This window comes from Mesocricetus auratus, unplaced genomic scaffold, assembly GCF_017639785.1.
Source record: "Mesocricetus auratus isolate SY011 unplaced genomic scaffold, BCM_Maur_2.0 Super-Scaffold_4256, whole genome shotgun sequence".
Lineage (NCBI taxonomy): Eukaryota > Metazoa > Chordata > Mammalia > Rodentia > Cricetidae > Mesocricetus > Mesocricetus auratus.
This window is the reverse complement of record NW_024429182.1, coordinates 120,178,092-120,190,915: the sequence shown is the minus strand read 5'-3', so window position 1 is coordinate 120,190,915 and position 12,824 is coordinate 120,178,092. Positions and strand designations below refer to the sequence as shown.

Below are 12,824 nucleotides of genomic sequence, written 5' to 3'. Positions count from 1 at the left end.
ACAAGATGAATAATAATAGACTTCTAAACAACAGATGCAGCAGAGGAGAAATTTTCAGAGATGTTAGAAAAGAAGAAAGTCTTAAAATCAAACATCTAACCATACATCTTAGGAAATATAAATGCAGACAAAACATAAAGTAACTATTTTAAATTAGGGAAGAGAAATCATATTGTATACATTTAATAGATACAATATTCTTCTGTATAAAATATTAGAATATAAATTAGAAAAAAACCTAAAGCAAGGAATGAAAAGATGAAGTCAATGAAACCAAAAGATCAATCTTGGAAAAGCCAACAAAAGTGTTAAGTTGTGGAGGCTAGGTAGATATCAAACCAGATGACAAATTGCTAACATCAGAAATGGAAGACAGCATGCAGTTAGTTCTTTGCACATTAGATGGATAAGGATTGAAAACTGTGAAAATGTTTTTATCCACAAATTTGACCAAGTAAGATTTTTTATGTGTCCATAGCTAGTTCATAATTAGAAAATTAATTTGTATAAATCATTGTATCAAAAGATAAGAAGGGAAATTGCATGAACATATAATGGATTCAGGATGGGTAACACGGCAAGAGGTGGGGGGGAGTGGGAGCTGGGAAGAAGAGACAGGGAGAAGAGGAAGAGAGAGTAGGTCATGGGGGAACAGGAAGGTTGAGTGGGGGGTAGAATAGGGGAAGAAGGAATCATAGGTTAGAAGACAGATCAGGCACCAGTGAGACCTCTAGCCATCTAAAGGGATGACGACAATTGGCAAGCTAAGCAATAGTGGAGAGACCACCTCGAATGCCCATTCCTGATAATGAACTTGATGTCTATAACCATCCTGGAGCCTTCATCCAGTGACTGATGGAAGCAGAGGCAAACACCCACAGTTAAACACTGAACTGAACCCAAGAACCCAGTGACAGAGAGAGGAGCGGTGAGCAAATTGGCAAAGAATGGGCTGGTAAAACCAGCAGAGCCAGCTGATCTGAACAGGGGAGAGCTCTTAGACCCCAGACCAACAGCTGGGAGGCCAGCATGGGACTGATCCAGACCCCCTGAACGTGAGAGTCAGTGAGGAGGCCTAGGCAACCCATGGGGCCCTGAGAAGTGGATCAGTGTTTATCCCTGGCATACAAACAGATTTAGTGTGTCCATAACACAAAGAGGGATGTTCTCTCAGCCTGGACTCTTAGGGGAGTGCCTGGACCCTGCCCTGAGTGAAATGACAGACTCTATATATTCCCTATGTGGAAGGAAATGGCGATAGGTTGGGAGGCTGGGGGGGGGATGGTGGGGGGTTGCGGGAGGAGGGGAGGGAGAGGGAACTGGGATTGACATGTAAAACAAGCTATTTATGTAGGAGTGAACCCCACAAAGCTACCCGCCCAACAGGGCGGGGTCAAGGTAGAGATAAAAGGTAGTGAAAGGAAAAGGGGCCTCCCTCTTTTTTTCCTGGAAGCCAGCCACGCTTCTAACTCCTGGTATGTGCGACTCTCTCTCTCCCTGATAAATAAATATATTGTTTTTCCCTATATAGCCTCGATTACCGCGATAATTTAAAATTAAAATAATAATAAGAAAAAAACTAATATCTTTTCCTCCATAGCATTTGAGTCCCTGTTCTTAACTTGACAAGGAATATTTTACAAATTCTGTACAGTTAACATGCACCTTTAATGTTTAGAAACAGAAAGTTTCCTCTCTATTCAAGGAAAAGAAGTCCAGAAAGAATGTTCCTTCATTTCAGCATCATGCTGAAAATTTTAGCAATGCTTCAAGACAAAGCATGCAAATAAAACCATGCTCATTGAATAATTGTCAGTCGGAATATGGCAACGTACAAGGGTGGCATACAAAATGCTGTTGTTTTCCTGCAAGTTAGCATTCAACAAATGGATTTTAGATGTAAAAACTCAATACTAAGCCAGTCAGTGGTGTTACATACCTTTAATTCCAGTACTCTGGAGGCAGAGTCATGTGGAGCTCTGAGTTTGAGGCCAGCCCGGTCTACAGAGTGAGTTCCAGGACAGCCAGAGCTACACAGAGAACCCCTGTCTTGAAATAATAGTAATAATAATAATAATAATAATAATAATAATAATAATAATCCATTTCTAGACAGAGAAAACAGGATTTGCCTGTAATCCCTACTCTCAGGAGACTGGTATAGGAGAAATGGGCTTGAGGCTAGTATGGTCTACATAGGGAGGTTAAGAACAGCCTGGTGTACAAAGTAAGATTCTGTAGCCACAAACTAATGCATACACACACACACACACACACACACACACACACACACACACACACAGACCTCTTACATTACTACCTTGTTCAATAGTTGATGAACAAAATAAATGAAAACCTAGAGACTAGGAAAGCATTCACATTTGTGGCAGAAAACTTGGTGTTGTCAAGATTTCAGATCTCCCTATCATAAACTATAGAATTTTCAATCAAAATATCAGCAAATTGTTTTGGAGACAACCCAGAGTAGCTGAGAAAATACAAAGAGTAAGACACAGTTGGAATTCTGGCACTGACTCATTTTAAGGCTTACCACAAAGTCATAGAATTCAAGACAGGATGGTAGTGATAAATTACTAGATGGGTAAACCATAGGGGGAGTAGTATCAAGAAACAGACCCAGATAAATATAGTTACTTATTTTTGACAGAGGAGTAAGACAATATGGCAAGGATAGAATTTTCAATAAATGGATCAAGAAAAGTGAAAAGTAAATCTCACTGCAAAATTAAAATAATCTAATCATAGATGTTTACCATTCAACTCAAAGTGGATTAATGACTGTCTTAGTGTTCTATTATTATAAAGAGATATCATGACCAAGGAAATACCTAGAAGAAAGCATTTAGTTGGGGGCTTGAAGTTTCAGATAATTAACCTATTACCATTATAGTAGGGAGTATGGCAGCAGGCAGAGATGGTACGGAAGCAGTAGCTGAGAGCTTTACATCCTGGTCCACAGGCAGGAGACAAGGAGAGACAGGGGGGGGGGACTGACTGTCATGGGGTTTTGAAACCTGATAGTGACACACATCCTCCAACAGGACACACCTACTCCAAGAAAGTCACACTTCCTAATCCTTCTAAACATTCTCCAACAGTTTTACTCCTTGGTGACTAATTATGGACATACATGAGCATATGGGGCTGTTCTCATACTCATTACACTGACCAAAGTGTAAAATGAAAATTATAAAAATTTCTATAGGATAACATGAGGGGAATATATAGATGATGATGACCATGGACCTGGCAATCAAGCTTGGCATTGTGTCCCTCCCTGCCACCATGACTTTTTATATATAACATCAGTGGCATGATCCTTAAGACAAAGATCAATAAGGTGGAATTCATAAAACGTTTACTTCGGCTCTCAGAAAGAAAAAGAATAGGGAAAATTATTGAAAAATGCATATGATAAAGCAATATTATGGACAGTCATCCAGAGCAGAGTTTATGTAAGTTCTCAGAAGTTATGTAAAAGAAAAACCCTTCTCATCTGTAAATTGAGAAAACAAAAAGTTCAGATTAAAACAAGGAGAAATGAAGTCACGGAAGATGATACACAGGTAGCAGAAAAGCACCTGAAGAATGTTCTCTGTTATATATCTCAGGGCACAGAAGATTGAAAATCTGGTATCATTGCCACCTGTCTAAGCAACCAAAACCTGGCATGCTGACACCAAATTTTGAGAAAGACTTAGAGCTACAGAGATGCTTCGTTGTTGGTGGTCATCTAAACCACTTTGGAATAGAACTGCTGGTTTTTTAGATACATTATTGCTATTGAGTCCACTACTGCCTGCTTGGTATTTATGTAAAGAAACTTAAAACTTAGATGCTCACAGAAAAGCCTGTACAGGGTATTTGTGGTAGCTTTATTTATAATAACTACATTTGGATAATCAGAAGATTAATAATGAATGATTATGGAGTAAAAGGGTGAAATAAGATGTCATGAGTTGGAAGATATGGAACAACTTTAAGTGAGTAGTTCTCAAGGTCTGAAGTAAATCTGTGAAGTAGCATAGTTCCGAGCATTGCCAGTCTAAGTAGGACGGAACTTTGAAGACAGTGAAAGATCAGTTGTTGTCAAGATTTAGGGAAAAAGGAAGGTGGTGGGTAGAGCAGAAGCATTTGTTATGACAGAGAAACTATAGAGATACTGTAGTACTGGATAACTGTCAATGAACGTACTTTCTAAGACATCTTAGTGTATGTTTTCAATCAAAACAAATTGACTGCTTCAGTGGCAGATGTTATAGCAGGGTATGGAGGTCTGTGTATCATCTTCTTTGTTTTTCCATGAAACTAAGCATGTCTTTTAAAAAAGAAGTCATTTTAATGATACGAATATACAAAAATAAATAGCTTTACAGTACAATGAGCTATTATTTAAATAAGAATAAACTTTTTTAACAAAGTAAAACACTAATAATTAAAATGATTTCAAAGTATTTTCCATCGTTTTATTTGTAGCAATAGTATATCCATGCATATTTAATCAGTCCTCTAAATGTCTCTATTAGAAGACTCTATTTGTTTCAGAAAGCAATATCATGAAGTGTTGTCTGTAATAAGCATTTCTTGGTGTGTACGGATTGATTTTCTTGTAAGGTAGATGGATACCTGTCTTCATAGAGCTTACAAGACAGAGAGGAAATGTAAACTAAACAACTCATTCACATGATAATTTAAAATTTTATTTATCGTTGTGATGAACACTTTGAAGAAACAAATAAAGTTAGAATTTACCTGGAGAGATAGATGAGTGGATATTAAATTACCAATTAGGTGGCAGTTGCAGAAATACAAATAAGAATGATATTAATTTTAATTTTTCTTTTCAAAAAGATCTCTAGGCCTGGAGGTTTTGTGGTAACTTAGAGATTATAAAAGTCACATAAATAATTCTGGTAATATACTTATAAAATAATTCTATATATTGATAATACATAATTAAATTAAATTAAATATGAGGACAAAAACATGAGGGATGAAGATTTGCTAAATATTCTAGAAATATCCAAAACTATATTTCTACCAGAATAATTTTTATTTTCTCCTTATAATTTGACTAAAAGCCTGAACTTTCACTATTTGTTATATATTATACATAATTTTATATCATATACTATTTGTGCATAGTCTGTCAATACTGAAGTGAAAAGTACTTTTAATGCTGCTCAAGTCTGATGCTGCCAATGTTTAGTGTTTCTGCTGACCCAAGGACTGTGTGTCCTATCAACTCTGAGTCATCATCTCCTTGGAGATAGATCTGGTGGCTAGGAGCCCCTTTTGGTCAATTGGAGTGGCAGGAGATTACACATATCTTCTAAATGGAGATTAAAAGGTCATAAGTAAAAGTGTTTTAGTCCTAGAAAAGGTGAACCCTGAGAGGATAGAGTTTTAGGAGTTTCATAATTGATTCAGCTTCAGATTTATGGCACAGAGGATTCCATGACAAAGTTCACCTGGGCGATTGCACAGGAAATGAGTGAACTTCAGATGTGCTTTGGGTGAGGACCATCAGTGACTCTCAGAGATTAAAGCTGCAGTCCTCTATAGAACTGGATGGAGTCAATAGAAGTTGCAGGTCTCGTTGACATGCATAGTCCTCAACTTAGCAATGTATGAAACTACGTGCACAGTGACTGAGAAAAGGGGATCCCAAATTCGTGGTGCTGCCCAGACGAGGTTGGCCTTTAGATTTCATTCTGATCATCTCATTGTTAATTATTTCTTTATTTCTAAGCCTCAGAATTTGCAAAGGCAAAATGGTAAAAATATATTTATATCCATTTATTAGGATTAGTGATTCAGAGCAACATAACTATGTGTTTGATGTATAGTGATTGTTAATAATAATAAATGTTGAGAATCCATTTTAAATAATGAATATTCCTAATCACCCATATTATATTGTGATTTGTTCTTTTAATGATAGATGCTTCCTAAAATACTGGACAAGCTAGCACCAGCATTCAGCATGAACAGCTGCAGCTTTCTGGTGGAAAAGTCACGAGCCTCCACGGCACGGGTAGTGGTTTGGAGAGAGATGGGTGTTTGCAGAAGCTACACCATGGAGAGCAGCTATTGTGGCTGCAACCAGGGCCCCTATCAGGTACGTGAAACTATAGGGCCCCTTGCTATCTGCTCAACAGCAGAATACAGAAACAGGGAACAATAGCAGACCTGTCTTTCCATTTTGCAAGGGATAGGAAGATCCCAGCTGGGTCTGACCTCCCTCCTTTGCTGCAAAGAGCTGTTTCAATGATTATCTTTACCTGCAGCAGCATCTCTGTTGATCCTGGAAATAATCTGTGCATGCCTTCTAATGCAGCGCTACCATCACTGTCTTCACTAGCAACCAGCAGGGAGCCTCTCTCTGATCTGAAATACCAGTCATGGCTGTTATATGCATGGAAATCTGTTATCTTTTTCAATAACCAAACTGCACATCATAGAGGGTATAGGTCTATCAGTCTGATCAAAACATTTCTGCGTTGTGTGCTTTATGTGCCAGTGTAAACCAGCCGCTACCTGCTGTCACTAGAGCACAGCAGAGTGAGTATACACTATGAGTCTACTGGAATGAGTGGGTTTTTCTTTTGACGCATGTGCTAGTGTTGAGGGAAAACACTCCTATATAAATCATGTCCTTTCTACAGCTATATTAACTGCATGAGCAGCTGGATAGCTGCTACAGCGCACTGCTCTGGCTGCTCTTCCCACTCTCCCATAGAGAAGCATAAATAAGAGACACAGTGACACTGCCAGGGTAATAGACTCTTTTAAAATTTCTTAGGCAAGTTGACAGACTACTCCTTGGTGACTTCTATTCAACCCCAAGACTGCCTGGACCTCACGAGCACTAAAGCTCATTGGGCGTTGGTTTGGAGACACTCCTAGAGCAGCCCGGAAACACTTGGCATCTATCACAAGTTTGTAGAAATCTGTTAGCTATCTCAGGGAGTTTAGGGACTGGCAGGTTATGAAATCTGCCTGTCTTCCCACCTGGCCAAAGAGATTTTTGACACAGGGCTATTGAGCCATTCATTTTGTTTCACTAATTTTGTCAGTTAATTATTCTACACAGTTGCTTCAAAGAATTACTTTGTTTCTGGATTAATGTTATTAGACTAAATTGATCCAATTTGCTCATGTTAATTGAGATGCAAAGTAGAAAGATTTGGGATCTTTGCATAGGCAGCAAAAGACCTCACTCTTCCATTTGTCAAAAGGCCTGGAAGCTCATTAACTCACGTGCATGTTTGCCCAATCAAATGAAGACATTCATGAGACTTCCTCTCCTGACAATACACAGTTCTGCACATGCATGCATGCTTGGAGATGATTTTGTCAGGAATCTTTTCACTCGGCTGGTACTCAAAACCATGTGATATCAGAAAATATAAACCTGGAATATTATGATCTTGTGGCCTTTGGAATGTAGGATTTTATCTTTTTTTCTGTATGCCTTTTTATGTAAAGGGGCAGTCATTCAAAGACACCTCATGCAACCTTTTTGCAGATTTATTTGATTGTGAACTTTCATTGACTTAGTTTCTCCAAGAATTAATTCAGCCTAATGTCATCTAGTCACATAAATATCAATGCCATTCACAATGAATTAACTGGACACTCAAAGACCTTTCTGGCTGTTTGAAAACAGAATGGCTCACAGGTCAGGTCCTTTCTACATCTCCATTTTCCGTGTAACATATATAATTTCTGTTAGAAATGACAAAGGATGAAAGATACTCAACCAATGGGATAACTTCCAGGCCCTGACCCAACACCTATCCTGTGAAATTTTTCACGTTGCCTTTGTATGAGATCTCTTAAAGGAAGAATAGGGAGAGAACTTTCTATAGAAAGCCCTACTGGGCCAGACCTGGTTTTGCTTTCATGGTCCCAGGCACTATATGAAACACCTCTGTGAATGGATTGGTTTTCTCTTTCCCATTGTTTTCCTGTCCTTGCAAACAAATTGTGGAGTCACTGAGCAGAGTTACAGACATTGAGCAGGGCCGGGTGAGTAATTTGACATATGGGAGGGCCTACGTCACGGGAAGGAAGCCAGCCTAGAGTTGGGTGTTTGGGTGATTTTTGTTTGAGCAATATCATGAAGTCTGTGAGCTATGAAGCAGTGTAGAAATTTCTACCCTGAACATATTGCAAATGATTTTTTTTACATTGGGAAGCTGAGTCCCAGTTGGGTCTTGAGGTTATTATTCTAAGGTCATTTTTCCATTTTTTTGTTTAGCATTACCATTTATTCAAAAGATTGAGGATACTTAAATACACCCATGAGAGGTATTCCTTCCTTCCTTCATAAGAATATAAATATTTTTGCAGTTTCTCTGGTTAACGTGGCTTTAAAGCAGTTCCAATCATTTCTCCCCCAGCACAAAGTACCTGATTTGTTAGTAGTGAAGTGAAATAGCATTTCTTACAGTGACATTTATGCTGGAGCTACATTAAAGAGCATTAGCCTCTACATTCAGATAATTGTTATTAATATGATATTTTTTCTTCTATTATCCAGACTATAGTTGAATAGTCTTAAAGAAATATCCTGCTTATATATCTTTGATACATGGTTTCTGCTCTAGTTGTATAATTAGATCCATAATTTGTGTTATGGATCTGGAAGTTCCACCTACTGAGAGAATTACTTTTTCTATTGGGGACTCACCTAAGGCTTTCAAATCTTCTAACGGAGAATGACAAAACAGAATATTACAACCATTGGGAGCTCATGTTTTTAAAAGTTTCTAGTTGATATGGGCACCTGTGTGCTTTTTATTGAATATTTGTGAACTGGGGGTCACATACACCATGTGCTTGTACATACAAAGGTATGCATCTGGGTTTCATGGGTTGCTAAAGGCAATGGAGGTTTGCTTGAGTCCTCCCACTAAAGCAGGCTGTGAACTTGCTTCTTGGCAACATTGTGGACTTGTGAAAAGGTAACATGATCTTATTCAGAGCAAGAATAGAAGATGGGAGACTCAAATGAGGTCAAAGAGTGACTAACTGGTGTTTAATCTCCTTCCCATGCATTAACTGCTTTATGTTGTGGACTCTCTATGTATGTGATTCATTTTTCCAGCATATACTGAGGTACCTCTCCACAACTTTGAATTATTCAAGTGTTATTAAAGGCCATTCATCCATGTATTGGATATCCTTTGCTTGGAGAATATGGAAAAAGTCTATTCATCCATGTCTCTTACCAGCAGCGGAAAATAATTCCACTCATTTATGGCGGTGAAACCAAGAGCATGTTACTTGATTACTTGCAGTATCATGCATGGGACATTACTTAGAGGGACTTGTGTGGTCGCAAACGCTTGTGCCACTGAAAATTCCTACTCCAGCATGGGTAATAACCTCACAGCACCTGCACAGCTGGAGTTCTCTTTTAGTTGAACTTTCACCCACCATGCACTCTACGACCTCACAAGACTTCAGTCAGTTAAGGCAGAATTACATACAGGAGGAAAGAGTAGGCTGTAATCACAGGGGAGGGTCTGAAGACCCTCCTATTTTTAAAAAGGGCTGCCAGTGGGCCTGGTCTTGGAAGTGTCTTGTGTGGTCCATCACAGCTGGCCTAATTAGATGGTCATAGGTCAGAGGACAATAATTCACAACACTATCCAAGTGTCCTTTTTTCCCAAGTAAAATTCAGTCATTTAGCATTATACTAAAAACTTTTACAATGTCTTGATTTCTTTTTAAATACTCAGTGCTTAGTGTAGTATTGAATCACTATTAAAATATATGATGAGTGAATAAATAAATGGAGAAAATGGGTCAAAATTTGTAAATGGTGGTTAAATGATTACCTTGTATGTCCAAGTAACTAATAAAAATGACTGTGGTCCAAATGTGAGCATAGCCATAAATGGAGATTTTGAGAACTGTTGCAGGATGTGCAAATGGAAAGTGTGTGGGTGGGAGAGGGTAAGGCCAAGAAACCAGAGCTGAGATCTCTTGGACCTGTCACTATATACATGATTTGAGAGCACCTAATGGATTTGTTCCAAGAATAAGGCAATTTGGTCCAGGTGTGGAATCTCCCATGGTCACATTCTCATAACAGATGGAGATAGACAGTCAGACTATTCTGTGTATAAGGTAGATGCCACAGACCATACTCTAGGTCCTATTTTAGTCTCAGCCTATCATTTCCCCTCAAGTCTTATAGCTGTGTCCATCATCATGCACCACTTGTATCTGAAGGAAGCTGCTGGCTGCTTTCCCCCAAACCCTGGCTCTTCTATGTTAGGTACATTCAGTGGCAGGCATAGGTTGGAAACAAGGGCGTAGTCTCCTTGACTCTTTTAGGACAATTCTAAAAGACCCATCAGCTTTTAAGCTTGCTGTTGGATCATCTGGGGACTCTGTTGCATTTTCAGTGTGAGCTGACTCCTTTCCTGACCAACTCTGCATTTTTGTTGTTCACCAAGGTTGCAGAGTGCACTCCTTACATAGTTCTATGGGAGGCTCTGAGTCTCAGAAGATTTTTCCTGGGGCAAACAACTTGTAACAGTATTTTTCATAGATATAGATTAGGAAACATAAATGATAGAACTAAACATTTAAATACTGAAGTTTTTTGACAGGGGTAAATTTCAGAAGGAAGTTAGATTATCTACAAATACTATCCAAGGCTCCCAGGATCCCTCATTCATACTCCACTGGCTTTAGTTGTTTAGGACAGGAACCCCTCTATTTGGCCAGAGACTCCTGGGTATTGGGATTTTTACATTGCTATTTAATGAAGGCAAAGCAGTCAAGCACTGTGATGTTTGTCTTCCTGGCATCAGGGATATGGAAGATCACAGTTCAGTGGCCATTCGGTGAGTACAAGGCCTGAGTGAGTTACACAGAGATGACTTATCCAAAAAACCCAAGGGCTCAGGGTGCAGATCAGTGGAAGAGTACTTCTTCACGGCCTTGGGTTCAATTTCCAGCACTTGAAAAGAAATGAAGTTTGAACATATTACTATAGCTGTGTGTGGCTGCCAGGTGGTTTTGGAGGCCAAAAGTTTGAAATCAAGGTCTAAACAGGACTACCTTCTCTGTGGAAGCTCAATCAGTGATGCCATCCCATACCTTGCTTTCTGGTGTTGTCAGAAATGTGTTATATTCTTTTGCTTCTAGACCCATAAGTAAACCATTGCTTTGTTATCACATGGCCTTCTCCATTTGTGTCAATACTAGTTCCATCTTCAGTCATGCTGTTTCCAAACAGGATTGTATTCTTAAGTTCTGGGAAAGAGTACATTATGGAAGGATGCTATTCAGCCTCATACTCTGGTTTTTGCAACATACTGTAGAACATGTATGCCCAAGATGAAGAAGATGGTATACATATGATTTTTTGTTATTATTGTTATTATTAGTTGTGGACCTATATTTGACATGAAATGCACAGCACATGTAGAGGTCATAGGACAACTATGTGGAGTCTGCTCTCTCCTTGCTCTTTTAACTAGGTTCCTGGAATTGAATTCATATGGTGATGTGTGTATGGCAAATTCCTTTAACCCTTGATCCTAAGAAGATGCTTTGATTCCTGTCTTTTATTGCAATGTTGTGAAGCCCTGTGCAGTAACAAAAGTTCTATCTACTCAATGGTGAGGAAAATGAAGTTCAGGATTTCTTAGAGCTTCATGGATGATCATGTTGACTCTCACTATGTAATAAGTGCTGACTAATGCCCCTTGAATATACATTTGAGCAGCAGTAACATTAGCATACTTCCTATAATATATGGAAGGATTCAAAACCTTAGCATGTGCTAAACCACACCATGGGTACCACAACAGAAGAAGGCATTGCAGTCACAGTTATTTTACTTATTATCCACGTTTTGTAAATGAATACAAAGAAGAATTTTAGTAACTTGAAGGATTCCAAGCTAGCCAGGTCATACTCCCAAGATGCATTGCAGTTACTTAAAAGGAGCCTTGACCTTAGGAGCAGGTGATCCATTTTCTGTACTTGTCTGCCATTAAGTAGATTTACAGCAACAGGTAAAGCATACAATCTAGTTCTTATTCATATGAGGATCATAATGAACACCAAGAGAGGGGTGTGTTCTGATAAATTATGTTTTGGAAAGGCAACTTCTGTTGAGGATCTAAAGAATACCTGGTCTGAGATAACCAAGCATGGATGTAAAACCCCCCAAAATCTGAAACTTGTTCTGTGTCTGGCCATTTATTCTTTTCTAGAAAGTTTTCTACTTTTATCAGGAATTTACTAGTGGTCACATTACTTCTCTTTAAGGGACTATTCTTCCTCTCCTTTTACCGTCAAAGCAGCCCCGTCTTCCCCCTTCCCTCCCATTCTAATATTTTCTGGGAAAGAGGAATGGACCACAAATGAAATAGAAGCTTTCTACACAAAATGGATGAGGAACATCTTAAATAAAGCAGCCAAGCTAACTTCATGTGATGTGGCCTGTTAAATAGTTTCCTATGTTCATTTCACTTCTTAGTCACTTTCCTCATGTCTCACCAGAGACCGTTCGCATTCAGATACCTCTTTGGATTTGCACAAAGCTGATTGAAAGAATTCTTTTAAAATCTGAAGCTGTAGGATTGGTTTTTACCATGTATACAAGCCCAGGAAGAAAGACTGCAATCATTTGTGCTTGCCAATGGATTCCAATTACAAATTCACAAAGTAATCCTACCTAGTTTTTCTCTGTGGGTTCCTTGTCTGAGTTCCAGCGAAATCTCTAGATCTTACAGTGAAGACCTTGAGACACCCCTGAGCTCTAGTCT

At 38.8% G+C, this 12,824-nt stretch overlaps 1 protein-coding gene across 1 annotated transcript in view; it reads left to right on the top strand.

The window, feature by feature from the left end:
* The window catches only part of Agbl1 (AGBL carboxypeptidase 1), a 519,496-nt gene extending 513,288 nt beyond the window's left edge, over positions 1 to 6,208 (top strand). The window contains exon 21 of the mRNA XM_005077867.4: positions 5,966 to 6,208. Coding sequence (XP_005077924.4) covers positions 5,966 to 6,208 — 243 coding nt within the window. The remainder of the gene's footprint in view (positions 1 to 5,965) is intronic.
* The last annotated feature ends 6,616 nt before the right edge of the window (positions 6,209 to 12,824 follow it).